The sequence below is a fragment of the Lepidochelys kempii genome, chromosome 1 (assembly GCF_965140265.1).
Source record: "Lepidochelys kempii isolate rLepKem1 chromosome 1, rLepKem1.hap2, whole genome shotgun sequence".
In the NCBI taxonomy this organism is placed as follows: Eukaryota; Metazoa; Chordata; order Testudines; family Cheloniidae; genus Lepidochelys; species Lepidochelys kempii.
The window spans coordinates 106,381,539-106,404,680 of record NC_133256.1 but is presented as its reverse complement, the minus strand read 5'-3'; the positions used below and the strand labels follow the sequence as shown (position 1 = coordinate 106,404,680).

The 23,142-nt window shown below is 42.2% G+C and overlaps 1 protein-coding gene across 8 annotated transcripts in view; it reads right to left on the bottom strand.

The window, feature by feature from the left end:
- MYO16 (myosin XVI) overlaps positions 1 to 23,142 on the bottom strand; it is a 607,668-nt gene that overhangs the window by 79,304 nt on the left and 505,222 nt on the right. For all 8 annotated transcript variants that reach the window (XM_073349543.1, XM_073349573.1, XM_073349563.1 and 5 more), the window contains one exon: positions 5,009 to 5,111. In XM_073349543.1, the coding sequence (XP_073205644.1) occupies positions 5,009 to 5,111 (103 nt within the window). The remainder of the gene's footprint in view (positions 1 to 5,008; positions 5,112 to 23,142) is intronic.

Genomic DNA, 23,142 nt, shown 5'->3' with positions numbered 1-23,142 from the left:
TATTAAGCTAAAACAATGCTCCCAAAAAGCAAAAAAAAAAAAAAAAGATTTCTGTTTCTTACCCAAAATAGTATTTCTAATATTCAAAGGTAGAAAGTTCATCTTACCCTGCTAGACTAATCTTTGATAACTACACCGTGCAGTTTTAAATCATAAAACACTTTTTTGGGAATAAAAATGAAAAGTTAGGATGGAGTTTGCAAAGATGCAAACAAGATCTGTATAAAATGACAGAAAAAGGATTAACTGCAGGCTACTGATGTCGGCCAATCAAAATTTAAAGTTGAGAGTTTTGACTAGAAAACTCAATAAGCTATTATGTTAACTCCACCTTTATTGAATTTATATTTGCAAGTTCAACTGTGTGGGGAATGATAATCCAAATAAATGAAAGTTTCCTTCTTTCATTATGTAGTAGAAGATTGTTTGTGCCATATATTTGTCTCAAATATTGCTAACAATCTCAAGCTGTACATTGTGGGAGTAGTGTGTTTTGCTTAGTAAATATTGTGAAATATTTTTTAAAAAATGATTTTTTTAAAAAAATGAAAATGATAAGAGAATGTGAGGGTTAGAAATCTTTACTAGTGGAATGTGACTAAGGGCTGAAGACCAATTGGTTGTGTTCCACTAAAGTGGATAGTTTGATGGCCTCGGGGTACTTTTATTGAATTTGTCCCTGAATTTACTGGGTCTGATTCTTCTCCCACTAAAGTCAATGGCAAAACTTCCATAGAATCATAGAAATGTAGGACTGGAAGGGAGCTTGTGGGGTCATTTAGTTTAACCCCCTGATCTGAGGCAAGATCGAGTGAATTTAGACCATCCCTGACAGGATGTTTGTCCAACATGTTCTTAAAAACCTCCAGTGATGGGAATTCCATAACCTTTGTTGGAATTCACTGGGAGTTGGACTGGGCCCATCATTTGAAATCTCAAAGAAGTAGGAATAGTGTATATTGGTTTAGAGATTTTTTTAGGGCTGTCAATTAATTGCAGTTAACTCACATGATTAACTCAAAAAATTAATCACAATTAAAAAAATTAATCGCGATTAATAGCAGTTTTAATCACACTGTTAAACAATAGAATACCAATTGAAATTTATTATATATTTTGGATGTTTTTCTACATTTTCATATATATTGTATTCTGTGTTGTAATTGAAAAGTGTATATTTTTTATTAAAAATGTTTGCACTGTAAAAATGATAAACAAAGTAAACAGTATTTTTCAATTCGCCTCATACAAGTACTGTAGTGCGATCGCATTATCATGAAAGAGCAACTACAAATGTAGATCTTTTTATTACATAACTGCACTCGAAAACAAAACAATGTAAAACTTCAGAGCCTACAAGTCCACTCACTCCTACTTCTTGTTCAGCCAATCACTATGACAAACAAGATTGTTTACATTTGCAGGAGATAATGCTGTCCTCTTCTTATTTAAAATGTCACTAGAAAGTGAGAACAGGCACTTACATGGCACTTTTGTAGCCAGCATTGCAAGGTATTTAGTGCCAGATAGGCTAAACATTCGTATGCCTCTTCATGCTTTGGCCACCATTCCACAGGACATGCTTCCATACTGATGACTCTCATTAAAAAAATAATGAGTTAATTACATTTGTGACTGAACTCTTTGTAGGAGAATTGTATGTCCCCTGCTCTGTTTTACCCGCATTCTGCCAAATATTTCATTTTATAGAAGTCTCGGATGATGACCCAGCACATGTTCATTTTAAGAACACTTTCACTGCGGATTTGACAAAACACAAAGAAGGTACCAATGTGAGATTTCTAAAGATAGCTACAGCACTCGACCCAAGGTTTAAGAATCTGAAGTGCCTTCCAAAATCTGAGAGGAATGAGGTGTGGAGCATGCTTTCAGAAGTCTTAAAAGAGCAACACTCCAATGCAGAAACTACAGAACCCAAACTACCATTAAAGAAAATCAACCTTCTGCTAGTGGCATCTGACTCAGATAATGAAAATGAACATGTGTTGGTCTGCACTGCTTTCGATTGTTATCGAGCAGAACCCGTCATCAGCATGGACGCATGTCCCCTGGAATGGTGGTTGAAGAATGAAGGGACATATGAATTTTTAGCACATCTGGCACGTAAATATCTTGCGACGCCAGCTACAACAGTGCCATACAAATGCCTGTTCTCACTTTCAGGAGACACTGTAAACAAGACGCAGGCAGCATTATCTCCTGCAAATGTTTGAGTGATTGGCTGAACAAGATGTAGGACTGAGTGGACTTGCAGGCTCTAATATTTTACATTGTTTTATTTTTGAATGCAGTTTTTTTGTCCATAATTCTACATTTGTAAGTTCAACTTTCACAATAAAGAGATTGCAGTACAGTACTTGTATTAGGTGAATTGAAAAATACTATTTCTTTTGTTTTTTTACAGTGCAAATACTTATAATAAAAAATAAATATAAAGTGAGCACTGTACACTTTGTATCCTGTGTTGTAATTGAAATCAATATATTTGAAAATGTAGAAAACATCCAAAAATATGTAAATAAATGGTTTTCTATTATTGTTTAACAGTGTGATTAATCGCGACTAATTTTTTTATTCGCTTGACAGCTCTAATTTTTTTTACTTGATATATCAGTGTGCTAACAATGTTTCCTTTGCAGTAGGCAGCTACAGCTTGTTGTATGGCTGCACACTGCTCAAGTATGTATTTAGACTGAAAAGAAAGCCCTATCAAGGCAACAGCACAGAAAAATGATGTGAAAATGTCTTTTGTTAATAAGACTGCACTTTTACAACTCACATTTCAGCAGTTAAGCTAAGTGCAGCAGTAGAAGTGCTTTGTATTGTATGCCAGCTTTAATAAAAAAGCTCCTTTTTGTCCTAGTATAATCATCTCCAGCTCAACTTACCCAAATAACAAGCAACCTTTCATAAAACTATCAACACTTTTCTAACAAATACTTTCCTTTCAACATGGAGGCTGCTGAATCAAGCATACTCAAATTGGGTGGCATGGCGCATTCTAGCAATAAGGTTAAACAATTTTTCACCCTTCTGCTCTGAAAAAAGTAGTCCAGAGTGTGCTTATTCTTCCTCTACCACTGAATTTATAGGCAACCCTTTTTCTTGTGGTCTCATATAAAGTGGGGGGTTATTTCAGACTTCCATCACTTTCTTCTACTTTTTCATAGTTCATTTGGATTATACATTTATCAATCAATCTGCTAGTGCTCTTCAGGGAATAACAGGCAAGAATGCCGGGGAGGACTTTGCTTTGACTTATTCATGAACTCCTACATCAAATAAATTTTCTATTCCAACACTGATTCATTTGAAGTAATCACTGCTGGCAATAGGACAGACTAAATTGGTTATACATGCACCCCCTACCTCTGGTGTGATTTTTTAGTGATGCAGTACAAGGTGACTCCTTTTCTCAAGGCTTTGTTCACTGGCATCATTCTGTATTATTAATTCTTCATTTTCTTTTCTTTCTGCTTCCCCCCCTTGCCTTTTAAAGATTCCTCTATTGTTGTAGCACAGAGGAGGACATCCATGACAACTGCTGATTGTATAAGCTTCCTCTTTTAGACTGTTATTTAAAGTTCAACTTTCATGATTAGTCAAACAAGTCAAAAAATGAAAAGAGGGATTATGTGGCACACATTACTCACTGATGCTGGAGATGTGGATTCTTGCTTTTATGTCACCTACTGTGCTGGTTAACTCTTGTACTTACTGTGCCTTCACCTACAGCAAACTCACATTTTAACCTTATACTCTGGTTATTTCTCCCCTTCAGTCATGGACACCTCTCTGTCCACTCCCCATAGCTCACCACTGTTTGGGGTATGTGCATGGAGGGAAGGTCGTTTATTTGCCTCAGCGCATCTTCCTTCCCAGTGCTTCTAAGCCACTGAGTCATTACTTCTCTTTAAATTCACCTTAAAAATCTTCTTATCGCTGCATCTTATTGTCTGCATTTCTCAAGTATTTTGTGATTCTCTGATTTGAAGGACATTGCATTGTATACTGTTGTATTTTTGCACAATTCACTTTTCAGCATGTCACATTACCTTACAGCTGGGACATTAAGAATGTTTTAGAGATCACAAGTTTCCCTCCCTTTTACAGCAGAGATCCTGTTTAATAATTCCCTTTTTGCATTCCTATCTTTTAGGTTTGTTTTCAAATGCCAAGATCATTGTTCTTGAATTGCAGGCATTTACTGCTGGCCACTGCTTTTTAAATTCTCTTGTTCTAGCACTATTTCTAACTCCCGTGGAGTTCAACTCCACAGACACGATGCAGTGCACTTTCTGACTGGACTACAATATAAAATTACAATTCCTCAGCATTTTTCCTCCTTGACACTTGAAGCTCCAAATGACGTTGTGAAGGTTAGTGGCACACTCAGCTAACATACACATTAGAGGGTGCTTTAATAGAGATCCCTATCATAAGGGTGCAGAAAGGCACTTACGACATTCAGGCTGAAGCTGAGTTAAGAAATCTGTCTGGGGAAAGTGAAACTATTGAAATGTCTTTGTCTTTTGTCATGTTTCTACCTTTTGGTCTTTCTTATATAGGAGATCAGATCATATAACCTTCTTGCCTTATAACCTGTGAATCTAGCCCAGATACTGTGCTCTGGTGGCAGCCATGCACAACATTTGATGGGAGAATATGGACATTTTTATGTAATTGGAAAAGCTTTAAGCAATAGACTAATTTACAAAGTATGTACACTTAATTGAGCACCCTCACTCCCAACAAGAGTGCTTACTGGTATTTCTACACATATGAATGATCACGGCTAATGATGTTCCACTAAACTCAGTAAATCAGACTATTTAATTCCAAAGAATACATGTAATGTCTGACCCACAGCAAAACATCAAAAGAATATATTTTTGCAAAGAATCTGGTGACTCCCACAATTGAAATTACTCCTCTTGCTTGTTTAAAGACCTAAACTGATATTTTAGTTATTTTATAAGTCACAAACCTGCCACCCTTGTAATTTACACTGCTGAAGAACAAGACGACATTTCTCCTTGGCAGATAACTTCTTTTTCTCTCCCAGTGCTGTATCAGACAAGTTCTTATACCTGCAAAAATCAGCAAAGGGATAGTTGCACAAGCAGGTAGTTCACAGGTGTATCCTAAAGTTAGAGAGAATTGTAAATGTTGTCTATTGCAATTGTCAGTTGCTATCTCAGTTTCCACATAGTTTAGTGTTCTAAGCACTGAAATTGCAGCCAGCATTCCTGAGTTCAAATGCTAGAATAGAAAATGTCTCTACAGCCTTTGTAAATCCATTTACTAGATCTGCAGAAATGTCTATGTACACAAGTTTTAAACTGCTAGATGCATCCCCTTATAAACTTCCAATAATGATGTGTATCAGGTGACATTAAAAGTAGCATTTACTTCTTGCATGTTCTCTTGGAATTTCATCTAAAACTTACTGCAGTGGAAAAACTCTGATTAACTTCAGTGTGCTTTGGATCAGGTCCTGGGAGGGGAAAATATTATTCCAGCAAATCTCACATTAAAAGATGGATATGTAGTAAGAATTCATTTGGAAGTGACATGGTTAAAAAGTGGCTGGGTTTTCTACCAATCTCAAATTAGTATATTTTTTTCAACAATTTGAGGTTTTGAAAAAAAATGACTTATAGTCAGAGACTCAAGGAACTCAATCTGTTTAGTTCATCAAAAAAATTGTCTGTACCTATTTTCAAATGATTCCCAGTCTATGAAGTTTTTATTTAGAGATAAGCAAACTGAATTAGCTTGATTTTACATGTGGTATAGTATCTTGTTAAGCACATGTTAAAAAAACACTTCTGTGTCAAAATGTAAAAGGACAATACATATCATTAATATATCAGATGGCTCCCATTGTGAATGCTGTGTAGTTGTAGCCATGCCAATCCCAAGATATTAGAGGGAGACAAGGTGGGTGAGGTAATATCTTTTATTGGATCAAATTTTGTTGGTAAGAAAGCCTGTCTCTCTCACCAACAGAAGCTGGTTCAATAAAAGATACTACCTCCCCGACCTTGTCTCTCCTATTGTGAGCTTCAGGTCACATTATTGTCTAATATAGTGTTTCCCAAACTTGGGAAGCCGCTTGTTCAGGGAAAGTCCCTGGCAGGCTGGGCCGGTTTGTTTACCTGCTGCGTCCGCAGGTTTGGCCGATCGCGGCTCCTACTGGCCGCGGTTTGTCACTGCAGGCCAATGGGGGCTGCAGGAAGCGGTGGCTGGTACGTCCCTCGGCCTGCACCACTTCCCACAGCCCCCATTGGCCTGCAGCAGCGAACTGCGGCCAGTGGGAACCGCGATCGGCCAAACCTGCGGACGCTGCAGGTAAACAAACTGGCCTGTCCCGCCAAGGGCTTTCCCTGAACAAGCAGCGTCCCAAGTTTGGAAAACCCTGGTCTTGGTATCCTCTAAAGGCAAGTGTTTTTATTTCCTCATGGACAGCAGAAAACCATGTTTTTCTTTGTCACACTCATTATAGAATAGCAGATAATACTGCACAAATATTGAATTGATGGCACAGGTTTATATATGGACGCAATTCAATTTACTTGGAAACATCAAGACCTATCCAGACTTTGCCTCTGTGGAAATGTAACCTGGGAAGCCTCTGAAGTCACTGAGGTTATTCCCTGTACACAGAAAGGTCTTCCCTCATAACTGCAGCCTGAGTTCAGCCTTATGCAGACACACAAACCTGACCCAACTGATTAACATACCATACAGCCATCAGGCTTGGGAGACTGACGTTGAGGGACCTCATGAGCATGCTCAGTGCTCCTCTGACATCCTAACTTGGGGTGGGGGAGGAAGGATATTATTCAACCAGCCAAGGAAAAAAAAACTTTTAAAAGGGCTGGATGGCATATCTTTGATGGCTCCAGAACAAAGCTATCAACCAGACAAATTTAAGGGATCCACTAGATCAAAACCTCCCACCACTATAAGGGTAATTAGGAGGTGAGAGTCCTCTTCAGCTTGGAGGCACCCTTCCTGATACAGTGCCTGAGGAAACAGGTTAGACAGCTGGTAGCAGAGTCACTCTCTTTATCTCCAACTCCCTCTCCCCCACCTCCCACTTGCCCCCATAGATGAATCTGGATGGGAGAACACCCCATTTCCCTAAATATATGTTTGTTTTGTCAGTGGGGTTTAGCTCTGTGTTCCCTGAGTGCACAGCTCCAGAATTCCCAAACGCAAAAAATGAGCAATGTGTTTTGTTCCTTGAGAAGCCAGCTGACCAGTCTGGACCAAAGAGCAGCCACCATACATGGCACTCTGGGGTTATTGCAACTCCTCTCAGTCCCTGTAGTCCTCATAGCTCTTCTTTGCAAGCAGTGGGTTTGTTTGTTTGTTTGTTTGTTTTGGAGGCTTGACACTGTTATAGCAGTTTCAGGAAGCTTGTAAATATGGGAAACTCATTCCATTAAGCTCTTGACAGATAAACACATCAACCTATCATTTTCTCCTTCACTTCCCCCTAAGTGCACAATTGACAAGATCCAAAATGATGATGTTCTTGGGATGGAATATTCTTCTGGGTGTATGTTACAGCACAGTAACCTAAAGTAGTATTCTCAAAAGCAACTCACTATTCTATTTACATAGAGCTTGCACACAGACTGTGTCTGTAATTGTAGCTCTACACACACACACAGTAAGTCTTCACTCATTAGAAAACACATCACAGACTTGCTTTCAATGGCACCACTTATGGAATAAGGTACTAATCAACAGGAGCAAGAGTGGCAGAATCTGGCCCTTCCACTGCAACAGAAAGAACACACAAAATGGAGCACACGGGGCACAAAAATGAGGAAGCCCAGCTCAAGAGCTTAAACACACTGATTAGACTTGCTTGAGCTATGTCCGCGAACATTTAAAAGTCTTCTACAAAAGGATAATTCTTTGTGCCACTTTCCCCCCCCCCCCGACTTCTTTCTCTTTTATAGCTAAGGAAAGTGGAACTGAAGTGATGAAGTTGTCAGTTTTCTCTGTTATAGTCACACATATTAATACAATCCAAAGGTTTCAATTATAAAAAACTTGCTTCAAAGCAACTCTCTATATCATTTCCTTATGGGGATTTAAATAAGGAAACTCCAGCATGGCATGCAGTTGCTACCTGGTAGCTAAGTTAAGTGACGTATTTTTAAATAACCAAACAGTTGGGAGAGGAGCGGGGGGGGGGGGGGGGCGGAGGGGGGGAAGCAAAGCTGCCACTCTAATTCTTCAAGCTGCCATTTCATTCTCTCTTCTTTTTTGGTTTAATATATTCCGTTTGCCAATTTAACATGACATTGTTCTACGGCTTCTATTCAAAAGATAAATCATTGCAGAAAAACAATCAAAATGAATTTGTTTCCCATGTTTATATTTAATTGCATTTTAAAAGAATGAATTACCATTATAAAACAAGAAAAACAGGTAGCACTGCATTGCTGAATTCCAGTGATCCCTTCCGAGGGCACACTCTTTCTCCCACAGCTAGTATTGATCTGGACACCCAAGTGACTGAGGACAGACACAGGGATGGATTTTAAGCATCAGACTGCAATGTCAGCAAAATTTAATATTGGAGAGGGGCACTATCTGCCCTGTCTCCCCACACCAGACATTTAGATGGGTCCAGTGTGGGATTAACAAGGCATCAATCATATATCCCATAACTGAGGGTAGACTCCCTACTGCCTACCCTAAGGATTCAGCTTGCTCTGCTGAACCCTCTCACGTTCCCCCTTCCTCCCTCCCGTAAGGGACAGAAGTTATCAGAGACTCTGGTCTGCCAGAGGTACATGTCTATTTTTTTGCCCGAGACCTGAGATTCACCAGCAAAATCCTGTGTCTTGTATTTTCTGGTTGCTGGCCCTTCAGCCTTTTATCCACACTGGACACTGGAGGTGCCAGTGAATAGCTTGCTTGCATCCCCGCCCCCCCCACATTGCCTTGTATCTCATGCTTACTTAATCTAAACCCTACCTAATTCAATGCCTTATGTTCTGAAGCCAAAGTCTGCCCCAGCACCTGACAAGTGCACTCCATCGTCCCAGAAAAACTCAGGCCTATTGTACCATATGTCCCTGTTCTTCATCACCAAACCACTGGCTTTCATAAAGACTCTGGTAACCTTATGGATCACATTCTTGTATGGTCTATCCATGCAGGCTTGGTTGACAGCTGCCTGCCAAACTCACCTTGCAAGCATCTCCAATCAAATCAGTCTTCTATTTGGCTAGGATTGCATAAACAATTCCACATCTCTATGAATCCTAATGTTTAAACTGAGTCCCAAGCATGTTCCAAGATTATTCTCACCAAGGCATTAATGGTTGAATGGTTGTGGGAAGAGAGCCAGTCGGATTGCATCTCTCTGCTTGGCCAATGGTAATGAGGCACTCAGGGGGAGGAGGGATCTATCCCTGTATACACTCCACTTTATCCTAAAGCTGTCTCACAGCTTGCAGATCTAATAAAGTTTCCTATTTGTTAAATCAGTGGATGGCAATAGATTGATGTATCACATGCCGGGATTACTTCTTTAGTTTCAGAGTAACAGCCGTGTTAGTTTGTTTGTTTAACTAGCAGTCTTCACAGTCAACACACTATTTTTCTGTCAGACATGAGCAAGATATGGTCTTTGTTTGTAAAACTTTTCAATGTGCACTCAGACCTCAGGAGTATTATCTATTTGTTTACTTATTTATTTTGGAAGATGGGAGGGATGGATAGGATTTGTATTGGAAAATCTATAATGGACTAGCTAGCATTTCTTAGTGACCTTTCTACTGTGAAGAGAATCTCTATTCTAGACCAGTCCTTTCAAAGGAATAGTATAGAAAAGATGTTTGGAAAAATCATGAGGTAATAGAGACCTTGTAAAAATAGCTCCCAGTAAGAAACAGGAGGGAACATTGGTGAAGTTTAATCATAAAAATTTTAAAAAAAAATCACTGGGTCCTGATGTTATTCATCCATGGATGTTAAAGGAATTAACCATCTAATTTTTGAAAATTTATGGAGAACTGGAGTAGAAAATGCAAATATAGTATTCCAATTTCCCAGAAAAGGAAAGAACAATTATTCTGCCAATTACTTTCTGACAAATCTAACATCACTCCCTAATTATATTGCTGGAATAAATATTAAAATAAATTAAAAGAACAAATAAAGATCTTGGGGCTTAATAGATATATGAGAAAAAAGCATCATGAAATCAAAAAGAACAAATCATACCAGATAAACCCAATTACTTTGTTATTGTTCTTTTGTTTGGTTGGTTTCTGATAGAATTACAAAAATAATAGATTAAGGGAATACAAGAGATGGAATACATTTTGTTTTGAGACTGTTTCATGAAAACTTAAAGAAATAGTTAATTTGTTTTGGAGATGCATACACATACACGAATTGCAATCTGCCCAATAGTCTGGAAACAAAGAGTAATAACAAATGACAATGTAATAAAGTTTTGAAGGGAGATACCTTTTGTAGTGGTGCTAGGCTTTTAATATTTTAGTTATTGGCTTGGACTGGTACTGAATTGCATAGGATTAAAAAGAAAGACCTGTAGAGAAGTCAAAATTAAGGGCAGGACATAAAATTGTGCTCTGTTTGGAAAAACTGCAGTCTATTTTACTCTGTGTTAACACATATTCAATGGGAGGAAGATATCTCGAAAGCAGTAATGCTGAAAGAGACAATTAGGCAAATTGACAAGATATCCCAGTTTTATCATGATGTTGATGTTTTTCCATATGATTTCTCAATATCACAGAAAAACTTATTTTATAACAGCTGAAATGTCTGATCTATCAACTTTGAGCAGTCCAAATTTTGTTCTTTTTTAACTACAAAACAGGGGGAGGGGCATATCTGATAACATCTAACAGTATCTGAGGTGTGTAAACACCAAAGATGGAGAACAATTTTTTTAGGATGACATAAATGGGACATCACTGGGATAATGGTTCACATTTAAGGAAAAAATTAAGACAGAAAAAAAAATTAAGACTACTGTCAGATCAAACTTTCCATCTATTACCCTTGTCTTGCAATGACTTTCATGTGGATCCATTCCTGAATCCACATGGAGCTCAGGTGCCTATGAAATTGACTAGTCTGAAGAAGTCTTCCAAGGGAAATAGACACTTGGGACATTTTAATCTAAACTGGATGAAAAGTAAAAAAATATAGCAAATAATTACGTAATAAAATAATCATACACTGGTGTAGGGGTGGGCTCATGGCCTTTTCCATCTCTAATTTTTATAATTTTATATTAGGCTTCATCATCAGCAACCATCACAAGACATCTGAATTTCAATCTCTGGAGAGAAAAAATAACTAAGAAGTGTGTCTTAATCATAGAGCATCAATTCATGCACGTCATGTAATTAAGCAAGGGTTTCCTCATCTCAGACAATGTGACAGCAGAATAATAAATGGAATTCTAAAGTATATTTCAGCTCTTGGGATTAGTAAATTCAACGTTGCAAATAAAAATGAAATCATAACATCTGCTAAAAATTTGTATTATAAAACTTTCACATCCTTTTACTTAAAGCTGACATTCCCTTTTCATCTTGATAATGCAACATAAATTATTATATTTATTAAAGAGATTGGCAAAAATGACACATTACACAAGAAATGTCCTAGCATAAAACATACATACAATCAGGTGGGCAAATAAAAATCAAGTGCATAGCTTTGTCAAAATGCTGCACATGTAGCTAGGATGAGAAGAAACATAGAAGAAGATAATGAAGGGAACTGAAACTTATAACATATGGGTACAGTGCTCACGTGATGCACCTTTTATCCAAAGACTTAAGTACAATTCCAGGAATAAAGGAAACTCTTGAAATTGCAAAATACTTCTGTAACAGCCGTATTGCTTCAGTTTTACTAAAGAGAACAAATTAATTCTCCCTGATCAGCACAGGGGTGTGGGTAGCCTGGTGTGACAGGGTGTATAAAGCCCTCACTGGACAGGAGGGGATTAAGGAGCAACTCTGGGCTAAGGAGGCCCCACCCCTCTGCCCGTGCTGAGCATGCTTAGGTTGGAGGCAGGGTTTGAAAGGCAGTGAGAGAGCTAAATCAGGGCCAAGGGCTGGCAGGCCAGGAAGAAGGATGTGCTCTGGGAGCTCCAGGGAAGGAGGTGAGCTGAGACCACACCCAGGCCGGTAACAGGGGAGCTGCAGCATCCAGAGACTGGGACCAGACGACCAGAGTGGGAAGCCTGGAAGGCAGCACTCTCCAAGGACAGACGGCGGCCGGCTGGGATGCAGATGGAGTTAGGAAGTCACTCAGAGAAGTGGACTTGAGGCTGACACAAGGCACCACCCGGTGAGCAAAGTCAAACCAGCCTCCCAGGGCTTTGGGTTGGAACCCGGCTGAGGTTTCCCTACCCCACCCATGAACTGCACTCACAAGGCGGAGTTGCTGCAAAGAACAGTACACGTTAGGCAGAGCTGTCACCTATGAACTGTATCTGTTAGGCATAGTGGCTGCGAGAAGCTGAACCCACTCGGTGGACTTGCTGCCCAGAACTGTACCCACTAGATGAGGCTGTCGCTGGAGACAAACCATTGGGTGTAACTGCTGTCTTGGGCCCTAACTGCTAGGATGGAGACTGCCTCCCACCCACACCTGGCTTTGGGGTTAGTGTCAGGCACAGGCTGAAAGTCTAGGGGCCAATTACCAAGGAATCAGGCCAGGTTGGAATCCCAGGAGATCAGAATCAAAAAATAAACTGGAGGGCAGCGATCAAGAGTCAGTTACCAGGAATCAGGCTGAGTCAGGATACCTCAAGGTCAGGATCATGAGACAGAACTGGAGGGCAGGAATGAGGAGCCAGTTATCAAAAGTCAGGGCACGTCAGAATACCAAAAGGTTAGGATCAGAATACAGGAACAGGTAAAATACCAGACCAACTGTCCATGAGATGGAGCGCCATTGGACAGACAACTTGCTGTTTCCTTGTCTGACTTAAATAGGGGCTGTGGCCGAATCAGGAGCAGTGGTGCTCTCCCATTCAGAACATATAGGTGGATCTTGTGCCCCAGTCTGCTGCCTGTGAACTGCTGGGTGGAGGATTGGAGTGTGATGACTCTTCGAATCCCCATGAACTCACATTCAAGACCTGCAGAGCCTGACGTCCCTCAAAATGTAGATTGACTGTTTTGAGCTATTTATTAAGAACTGGCCTAGTTTGATGACAATTTGTGACAAAATAGATGGAACTATCACAGCCAAAGTGGTCAACATTGGACTAATGAGAAGTGTAGAAGATATGCTGAATATGCTGAAACCTATTTCCATAGCCGTGGACAAACTGCATTAAGATTGCTGCTGAATTGCTGATGCTGTTGAAATTTGGAAAGAACTTCAAGAGAAACTAAAGAAAGAAATACCTGACTACAAAGTTACATTGCAGGCAGTAAAGAAGTGGATGGATCAAGCACTTACTCTACCTCATTTTCTTGCCAATATTTTCAACCCAAAGTACGAGGATAGATGCCTAGCTGATGAAGAAAAAGATGCTGCTAACAAACAAACAACGAACAAATTTCAGGGCTGGAGGTGAAGCAGTACATGTTTGCTGAGGATGTTTTAAAGAAAGCCACGCCACTGAACTGGTGGAAGTCCCTAGCTGGACTCAGCCTGGAATCAGCGTTTGTTGAAGTGCAAAACGAACTTTTCACAGCAGTAGCGTCTTCTGCAGGTACAGGAAGAACATTGTCTTCATTTGGACTAACTCCTTCAGTTTTGAGAAATTGATTGGAAGTTGAAAAAGCAGGAAATTTGTCTCTCTCTTCCAGTCTATCAATAAAAAATGATGAGGGAGGGGATGAGATCCACTGATTTTAAAAGTTTGACAGCCTAAGTAACTTAGGTGACTGTCTCATTTTCAAGAGACTTAGACAAGTAGGAATTTAAGCTCAAGTTACTTTCACTTAGGCATATTTGAACATTTTCTGAGGCTGACCTGATATAATCAATTAATTCACTGACTAAAGTTAATCCCTTCCATTTAATAAGTCATTTAGTTGTAAATGTGAACTATGTTTTGATAAGAGAAGTTTATGTATCCAGAACATTTAAGATGGTTTTATTTAATAAAAATAAGGTTTTTATGCTGTTTTGTGTGTTTAATTAAATTCCAGTTACCATCCTAATGCAGCTTGACACAAATCTTGAGCAACAACTTAATTAGCTAGTAAACAGAAAATGATCCATGATATTGTTTAACATTCTAAAATGTGCAATTAATAAGAATCTGAAAATATTAATGATTTAAAAATGATATAGTTATAGTTTACCCTCCTAAGTAGAAAAAAAATGTACCACGTCTAGGGTAAAGGCTCTATTTAGTTGTAAATCAACATGTTTTAATGGTTATATCATCTGTAAGAATACACCTTTCTTTAGAAAATAACTGAAGTACAAATGGAAAAGTTGATTAAAATCCATGATTTAAATCTAGCCTTTGCACTTGGGGATTTAAACATGATTTTAATCGCTTTGACTTAAATCAATCCACCCTGCAACCAGCCCTATTCCAAAGGAACTCACCTGTGGCTCTGTAAATATTGAGATTTAACCCCAGATAGATGGACCTTTCCTTTAGCTAACCCTCGCTGGTGCGTGAGCACACCCCACACAGGAGACATACCAGTGAAGAAGCAGTAGACTGCTGCATTGCTACCCAAAATACACAGATTGTAGAACAAATTTAGGATTCCTGTCAGTCCACTAGACTTGATATTGTATAGCATGGAGCTGATGTGAAGTGGTGTGTAATGAAGCTCATCACACTATTCTCTGCTCCACAATTATATTCTCAAGGCAAAGAACATAGAAACACACGTCGGGTATTCATTCTAACCTGTGCATTGAATCCTCTCCTTCATTACTGTATGCTGCCTCATAACAACACACAATGGGTAAAAGACAGGCCTTACTTAGGACCAGAATCTGCAGCTCTGACTCTTGTTGAGCGGCACCTCACTCTGTGAGTGAACACGCTGGCTTCAGTGGGACTACTTGAGGAGATAGATACTACTCCATGTGAGTAAGTGGACCACAATCTGGCCCTTTATCAGTTGTTATTTATTATACTGGGCCACAGAACAATCGGGGCTTGATCTGAGCTGACACTATGCCTCCTGATACTCACCTGTCCCTCTGATCAGCTCTTTTCTGTCCATCCATGTACATTTACCCAGCCAGGACAGGCCATGTGCAGCCTCACCCCCACTAGTAGCAGCTCATTAGCTGTCAGGATAAGCACTGCCTAGTCAATTTAGCAGGCTGAGGCAGGCACTACTTAGATTTTTGTGTGTATCAAAAGCAGAAAGCAAAAGCACTGAGAGGGAGGGAGGCCTTGACCTTGACAAAAAATATTGTTTCTTAGGATTGAGCATTGTGTTCAGTCTGGGTTGAGTTCCCTTTTCTTCTCTGCTTTTATTGTTCTCCACTGCTCGGTCCCTTTTGCTCTAATGGTTCGTATATCAGCCTCTAGTGCTGCAAGGCTGACTCGCCCATAAGCACATGTAACCCCTAAGGAGATTACATAGATTCCTGGGACTCTGTCTGCTGGCAGCTCAGGGAGAGGCACACTGTCCCTGGTAGGGAGGGGGAGCCAAGGCAGACTCAGAGTGCGCCCAGCAATTGATGGAGAGTGAGAGGCCCTCCCAGGGAGAAGCCATTTTGGAGTCACTCTGGAGCCAGTGGAGGAAAGGGCAGGACTGGCTGTGTGGGGAGCTCGTGAGCTGGTGCATGCAGGGTTCCCCCTGAGAACAGGCCTCTAGGGACCTGACAGCAAATCCTCAGCTGGGTTTTTCCTTCCCCACTGATGATTCCCAATTTGTAGCATTTGCTGGGAAACATCCCAGCCAGGCTGAGTTTGCCCTCCGGCTCCCTAGGTGAGACCAGTCACCACAAGGTCAGCTCTGCTCTGGCTGCTAGTCCAGGGAAGCTGCCTGCAGAGTGTGTGTCTGGAGGCTGGGCTAAGAGGCTACAGTTTGGATGTTAGTGTAGTTGTGTAACCTACACATTGAGCCCTGCACCCCTCTGTGGGACCGACGCAGCCTGATTCCTGCCTGAGGACGATCCCTGCCAGCAGAGAGCAGCCCCTCTGCAGAGACTGAGGAGTCCAGAGTCATCTTCGAACCTGAGGATCATTCATGGAGTTTGCGAGCGCACCATCATTTGGTTAGTTAGTCAGGGAATTTTGTTTTGGGGACCCCCACTCCCTGAACTGTGTCCTCAAGCCAGGGAATATGGGTTTGAGGATGTTATAACCTGCTGCAAATTACACCTGTGGAGGGATTTACCAACTTCTCCTACTTGTGAGTCCTTTGGGCTGTACTGAAGCCAGTCAGCCACACTGCTAAACCACTGTAAAGAAGAATTTGTGGTTATAGGTCATCAAGGGCCGCAGCAAAGTATGCATACCAGCGGGACACTAATTTTACATTTGCTACATCAAGTCACAGGTATTTGCAGTGTGGGCACCAGTGACCCTAAAAATAGTGTTTTACCCTGTTATGTTGTATTTGTCTCCTGTTTAATATAATTATTGTGTTGAATATATTTTTATGTGTTTGTATTATTTCTTGGAAGTCTCCAACTATCTGGCAAGTAAATTACTCTGTAGTTAGAATTTTCTGCCCAAGCTGCCCTGGTGACCCAGCCACGGAGGAGCGAGGGGGTGGAGGCACTGCCAAATCATTTCATAGAAAAAAAGAAAGAAGATACACCCCACTGAGTGGGTGGCGGGATCCAAAAGAACCCAGACCTGTCCATCAAAACCTGTACGCGGATTGGCATTAAAGGAGGTAACCAGGTGGAGAGGGGGTGCTACACACAGAAATGCAGATAATCTCTCCAATGCAACTGGTGTTTCAGGTAGCAAGGAGTTCAGGGCAATGAGGAGATCCTTTTTAGGCCCTTCTGTCAAGGTTCCTCCCCCACTCTGAACGCTAAGGTACAGATGTGGGGACCTGCATGAAAACCTCCTAAGCTTATCTTTACCAGCTTAGGTCAAAACTTCCCCAGGGTACAAAATATTCCACCCTTTGTCCTTGGATTGGCCGCTACCACCACCAAACAAATACTGGTTACTGGGGAAGAGCTGTTTGGAAACGTCTTTTCCCCCAAATACTTCCCAAAACCTTGCACCCCACTTCCTGGACAAGGTTTGGTAAAAAGCCTCACCAATTTGCATAGGTGACCACAGACCCAAACCCTTGGATCTGAGAACAATGAAAAAGCATTCAGTTTTCTTACAAGAAGACTTTTAATAGAAATAGGAGTAAATAGAAGTAAAGAAATCCCCTCTGTAAAATCAGGATGGTAGATACCTTACAGGGTAATTAGAATCAAAACATAGAGAATCCCTCTAGACAAAACCTTAAGTTACAAAAAAGATACACAGACAGAAATAGTTATTCTATTCAGCACAATTCTTTTCTCAACCATTTAAAGAAATCATAATCTAACGCATACCTAGCTAGATTACTTACTAAAAGTTCTTAGACTCCATTCCTGGTCTATCCCCGACAAAAGCAGCATATAGACAGACAGAGGCCCTTTGTTTCTCTCCCTCCTCCCAGCTTTTGAAAGTATCTTGTCTCCTCATTGGTCATTTTGGTCAGGTGCCAGCGAGGTTACCTTTAGCTTCTTAACCCTTTACAGGTGAGAGGATTTTTCCTCTGGCCAGGAGAGATTTTAAAGGGGTTTACCCTTCCCTTTATATTTATGACACGCCCCCCAAATCTCAGCTAGGGTGAAACATTGGCTGGGATTTCTTCCTGGAGCTCTAGGAAAAACAGAGTTAATAAAACACATGCATCTCTAAATATACTACCAAGTACATAAAGACTAACAATATTTTCCACATCTCAAGGACGATTTTAACCAGTTGATTCTGGGAAATTTTCACGGGAGAGTGCATCAGCCACTTTGTTAGAAGCTCCTGAGATGTGTTGGATGTTGAAATCAAAATCTTGGAGAGCTAAACTCCACCGAAGAAGTGTTTTGTTAGTTTCTTTGACGGTGTGAAGACACTTCAGTGCAGAATGGTCGGTTTGCAGGTGGAAACGCTGTCCCCAAACATAGGGGCGTAGCTTTTCCAGAGCGTAGACAATGGCGTAACATTCTTTTTCACCGACTGACCAGTTGCTTTTCCTCTCAGACAGTTTTTTGCTGACAAACACTACAGGGTGGAATTCTTGATCAGGTCCTTTCGGCATTAAAACTGCTCCCTCACCACGCTCGGACGCATCTGTCGTTACTAGGAACGGTTTGTCAAAGTCTGGGACCCTTAGTACAGGGTCAGACATGAGTGTTGCTTTAAGCTTGTTAAAGGCCTTCTGACACTTTTCGGTCCACTGAACAGCATTTGGCTGTTTCTTTTTGGTTAGGTCTGTCAGTGGGGCAGCGATTTGGCTGTAGTGCGGTACAAATCGTCTGTAATAACCGGCCAAGCCTAAGAAGGATTGAACCTGTTTCTTTGACTTTGGGACAGGCCACTTTTGGATAGCATCCACTTTGGCCTGTAGGGGGCTGATAGTTCCTTGACCCACCTGGTGTCCAAGGTAAGTCACTCGATTTAGGCCTATTTGACACTTAGCCTTAACAGTTAGTCCTGCCTCCCTTATGCGCTCAAGGACTTTTTGTAGATGTTCCAGGTGGTCTGCCCAGGAATCCGAAAATATGGCCACATCGTCAAGATAGGCGACTGCATATTCTCCTAATCCTGCTAGGAGACCATCTACAAATCTTTGGAAGGTGGCGGGTGGATTTTGCAGCCCGAAAGGGAGTACATTAAATTCATATAGCCCGAGATGTGTGGTGAAGGCTGACCTTTCCTTGGCAGATTCATCTAGCGGTACCTGCCAGTACCTCTTGGTTAAGTCCAAGGTAGAGATGAACTGGGCCCGTCCCAGTTTCTCTAATAGTTCATCTGTGCGTGGCATTGGATAGTTGTCTGGGTGAGTTACAGCATTTAGCTTACGGTAGTTCACGCAAAAACGTATTTCCCCATCTGGTTTGGGAACTAAAACCACTGGAGATGCCCATGCACTTCCAGAGGGGTGGATTACACCCATCTGTAACATAACCTGGATCTCCCGTTCTATAGCAGTTTTAGCTTGAGGAGACACCCGGTAAGGTTGGACTCTAATTGGGTGAGCATTACCTGTGTCAATGGAGTGTTCAGTCAGTCCTGGGGTGGCTGAGAACGTTGGCGCGTAGCTAGTGCACAGCTCCTTGATCTGCTGTAGCTGCATACGCCCAAGGGTCATGGAGAGGTTCACCTCTTCCACACCACCAGCACATTTCCCTTCGTAGTAGACACCTTCAGGCCACTCAGGATTGTCTCCTCCCTGGGCTGTAAACTGATAAACCTTTAATTCTCTGGAATAAAAGGGCTTTAGAGAATTAATATGGTACACGTTAGGCTTTCGGTTGGAGGTGGGGAATGCGATGAGATAATTAATAGCTCCCAGGCGCTCCTGGACCATGAATGGCCCTTCCCACAATGCTTCCATTTTATGGGCCTGGAGCGCCTTTAAGACCATGACCTGGTCTCCTACTTTGAAGGAACGCTCTCTGGCATGTTTATCATACCAGGCTTTTTGCTCTTTTGGAGCATCCTGTAAGTTTTCTCTAGCAAGGGCTAAAGAGGTTCGGAGGGTGTTTTGTAGGTTGGTTACAAAGTCCAGAATGTTAGTTCCTGGAGAAGGTGTAAATCCCTCCCATTGCTGCTTCACCAACTGCAATGGCCCCTTAACCTCATGGCCATATACAAGTTCAAATGGGGAAAGCCCTAAACTGGGATGTGGTACAGCTCTGTAGGCAAAGAGCAACTGCTGCAACACTAGGTCCCAATCATTGGAGTGCTCATTTACGAATTTACGTATCATGGCCCCCAAAGTTCCATTAAACTTCTCCACCATGCCATTTGTTAGATGGTGGTAAGGAGTGGCAACCAAGTGATTTACCCCATGAGCTTCCCAAAGGTTTTTCATAGTTCCTGCCAGGAAATTAGTCCCTGCATCTGTGAGGATGTCGGAGGGCCAACCTACCCTGGCAAAAATGTCTGCTAGTGCCTGGCACACACTTTTAGCCCTGGTGTTGCTTAGAGCTACTGCTTCTGGCCATCGGGTGGCAAAATCCATGAAAGTCAGTATGTACTGCTTTCCTCTGGGTGTCTTTTTCGGAAAATGACCCAGAATATCCACAGCTACTCGCTGAAATGGAACCTCAATGATGGGGAGTGGCTGGAGAGGGGCTTTGACCTGGTCTTGGGGTTTTCTCACTCTTTGGCATACTTCAGAAGATTGGACATAGGTAGAAACATCCTTGCCCATTCCCTCCCAGTGGAATGACCCCCCCAAATGGTCTTTGGTCCTGTTCACCCCAGCATGGCCACTAGGGTGATCGTGGGCTAAGCTCAAGAGTTTGGCCCGGTATTTAGTTGGAACTACCAACTGTCTCTGAGGATGCCAGTCTTCCTGATGTCCATCAGAAAGAGTTTCCTTGTATAAAAGTCCTCTTTCTACAACAAACCTGGATCGATTAGAAGAGCTGAGAGGCGGTGGGTTGCTCCGTGCCGCCGTCCAAGCTCTCTGGAGGCTTTCATCTGCTTCCTGTTCGGTCTGGAACTGTTCCCTTGATGCTGGAGACATCAGTTCCTCACTGGATTGTGGACCTATGCTTGGTCCCTCTGGAAGCGATGTAGGGGATGGGGCTGTTTCTGTTGACTGTGAACCGCTTTCCGCTGGTGCACTATGTTGGGATTCTGGCTCCGGCTGAGCCTCTTGTGTAGGGTTATCGGCTGCTGCCGGTTCAGGTTCGGTGGGGCCCTCTGGTGTTGAGGTTGCAAGTACTGGATTCAGTGCTGGCAATGGGTCTGGTGTTGGTTGTTCGGCTGGTTCCGGTTCTGGGATTGGTTCCGTCTGGGTCTCTGGCACTGGGTCCACTACTGCTGTTGCAGACATTGGCCTGGGGTCCGGGTCCATCACCTCTGACCAGGTCCTGATAGAAGTTTCTGGAACAGAGCTAGGCCTTACGGCTTGTTTAGCCTGGCTACGGGTGACTATTCCCACCCTCTTGGCCCACTTCACATGATTGGCCCAGTCTTCCCTCCAACAGCATGGGGATGGGATAATCATCATAGACTGCAAAAGTCCACGTTCCTGACCAGCACTTGTACTGGACAGGCAACTTGGCTGTAGGCAAATTGAAAGAGTTGGACTTGAAGGGTTGAATCGTCACTTGGATCTCTGGGTTGATTAAATTGGGGTCCACTAAGGAAGCATGGATAGCTGACACTTTTGCTCTGGTGTCCCTCCATACGGTGACCTTCTTCCCGCCCACATTCACATTTTCCCTCCGCTCCAAGGGTATCTGGGAGGTATCTGGGCCTGTGGACCTCTGGTGTGATCCCGGTGCAATGAACTGTAATCTGTTGGGGTTCTTGAGGCAGTTGGCCTGTACATGCCCCAGCTCGTTACATTTAAAACATTGTCCAGCTGACGGGTCACTGGGGCGAGGTGGGTTGCTGGAGAACGGGGTGGTGGGACGATAAGGGGTCTGGAGGGTTCTTTGGGAGGTATGTGGGGCTTTGGGTGGCCCCCGATGATAGGGTGTGGTCTGGGGTTGTCCCTTCTGGTCTCCACTCCCACTGCGACCAGTTTTCTTCTTCTCGGCCACCTCCACCCATCTGGCTCCAATCTTTCCTGCCTCAATTACAGTTTTGAGCTTCCCATCTAGGATGTATCTTTCTATTTCCTCAGGAACACCCTCTAAGAATTGTTCCATTTGCATTAGGAAGGGCAAATTTACTGGAGATTCAACACTTGCTCCTGATATCCAGGCATCCTAATGTTTCACAATGTGGTAGGCATGTCGGGTAAATGACACGTCTGGTTTCCACCTTAGGGCTCTGAACCTCCGACGAGACTGCTCGGGTGTTATCCCCATTCTGACTCTCGCCTTGGATTTAAACAGTTCATACTTGTTCATGTGTTCTTTAGGCATTTCAGCTGCCACCTCAGCTAAGGGTCCACTGAGCTGCGGCCTCAGCTCTACCATGTATTGGTCAGTAGAGATGTTGTACCCAAGGCAGGCCCTTTTGAAGTTTTCTAAGAAGGCCTCAGTATCATCGCCTGCCTTGTAGGTGGGGAACTTTCTGGGATGGGGAGTGGTACCTGGAGAAGGATTGCTAGGGTTTGTTGGTATATTCTGCTGAGCCTTTGTCTTCTCCATCTCCTCCACATGCTTCCTCTCTTTTTCCTTCTCCTCCATTTCTTTGGCCCTTGCCTCCATTTCTTTGGCCCTTGCCTCCATTTCTTTGGCCCTTGCCTCCATAGCTCTCCTGTGAGCAGCCGCTTGGTGTTGTTCTTCCTCTTTCGCTGCCTCCCTTTCTTTTTCCTTCTCCTCTTTCTTCAGCCACATGAGTTCTATCTGTCTTTCATGTTCCCTTTGTTTTTCCTCAGCCTGAAATCTGGCTACTTCCAGCTTTTGTCGAGCCGTGGATTTTGTCATTCTAACCTCTCTGTTTTTAACTAACTTTACACCCGAGGTTTAGAAATAAATAAACAAAACTTGGCTGTAAAATTCTGCTGTGCTGGAACAGAATACCTATTCTCTGATAGTGATTGTCAGCCTACAGAAAAAGACAATTCCCTTGTCTCTGCTCTGGGCCCAAATCAAAGCAAAAAACCTCCAACTACTTGGACACCTGCTTACCAGCAGCCTAAAGGAAAAAAAAATCCTTTTCAAACTTGTGCTCCTTGTAAAAAATCAAAATCCTAAAAAAAAAACCCTGCCACTTTTGTCTCCAGGCAAATGGGTAGAACACCCCCCCCCCCCCCCGTTTACTTTTAGGGGGGAAAAAAAACTCTGGGTTGGAAGACTGTGAATTTCCCTGCAGGAGTTAAGTACCCTGCCTCCAGGCAAAGAAAACCTGCAATTTACAAAGATAATCCCCTTTTGTCTCTGCTTGGCCACAAAGCAGAGAAAAAACAAGCTGCTTTCTGGACTTCCTTTCCAAAGGAAAAAAAAAATCCTTTTTAAAAT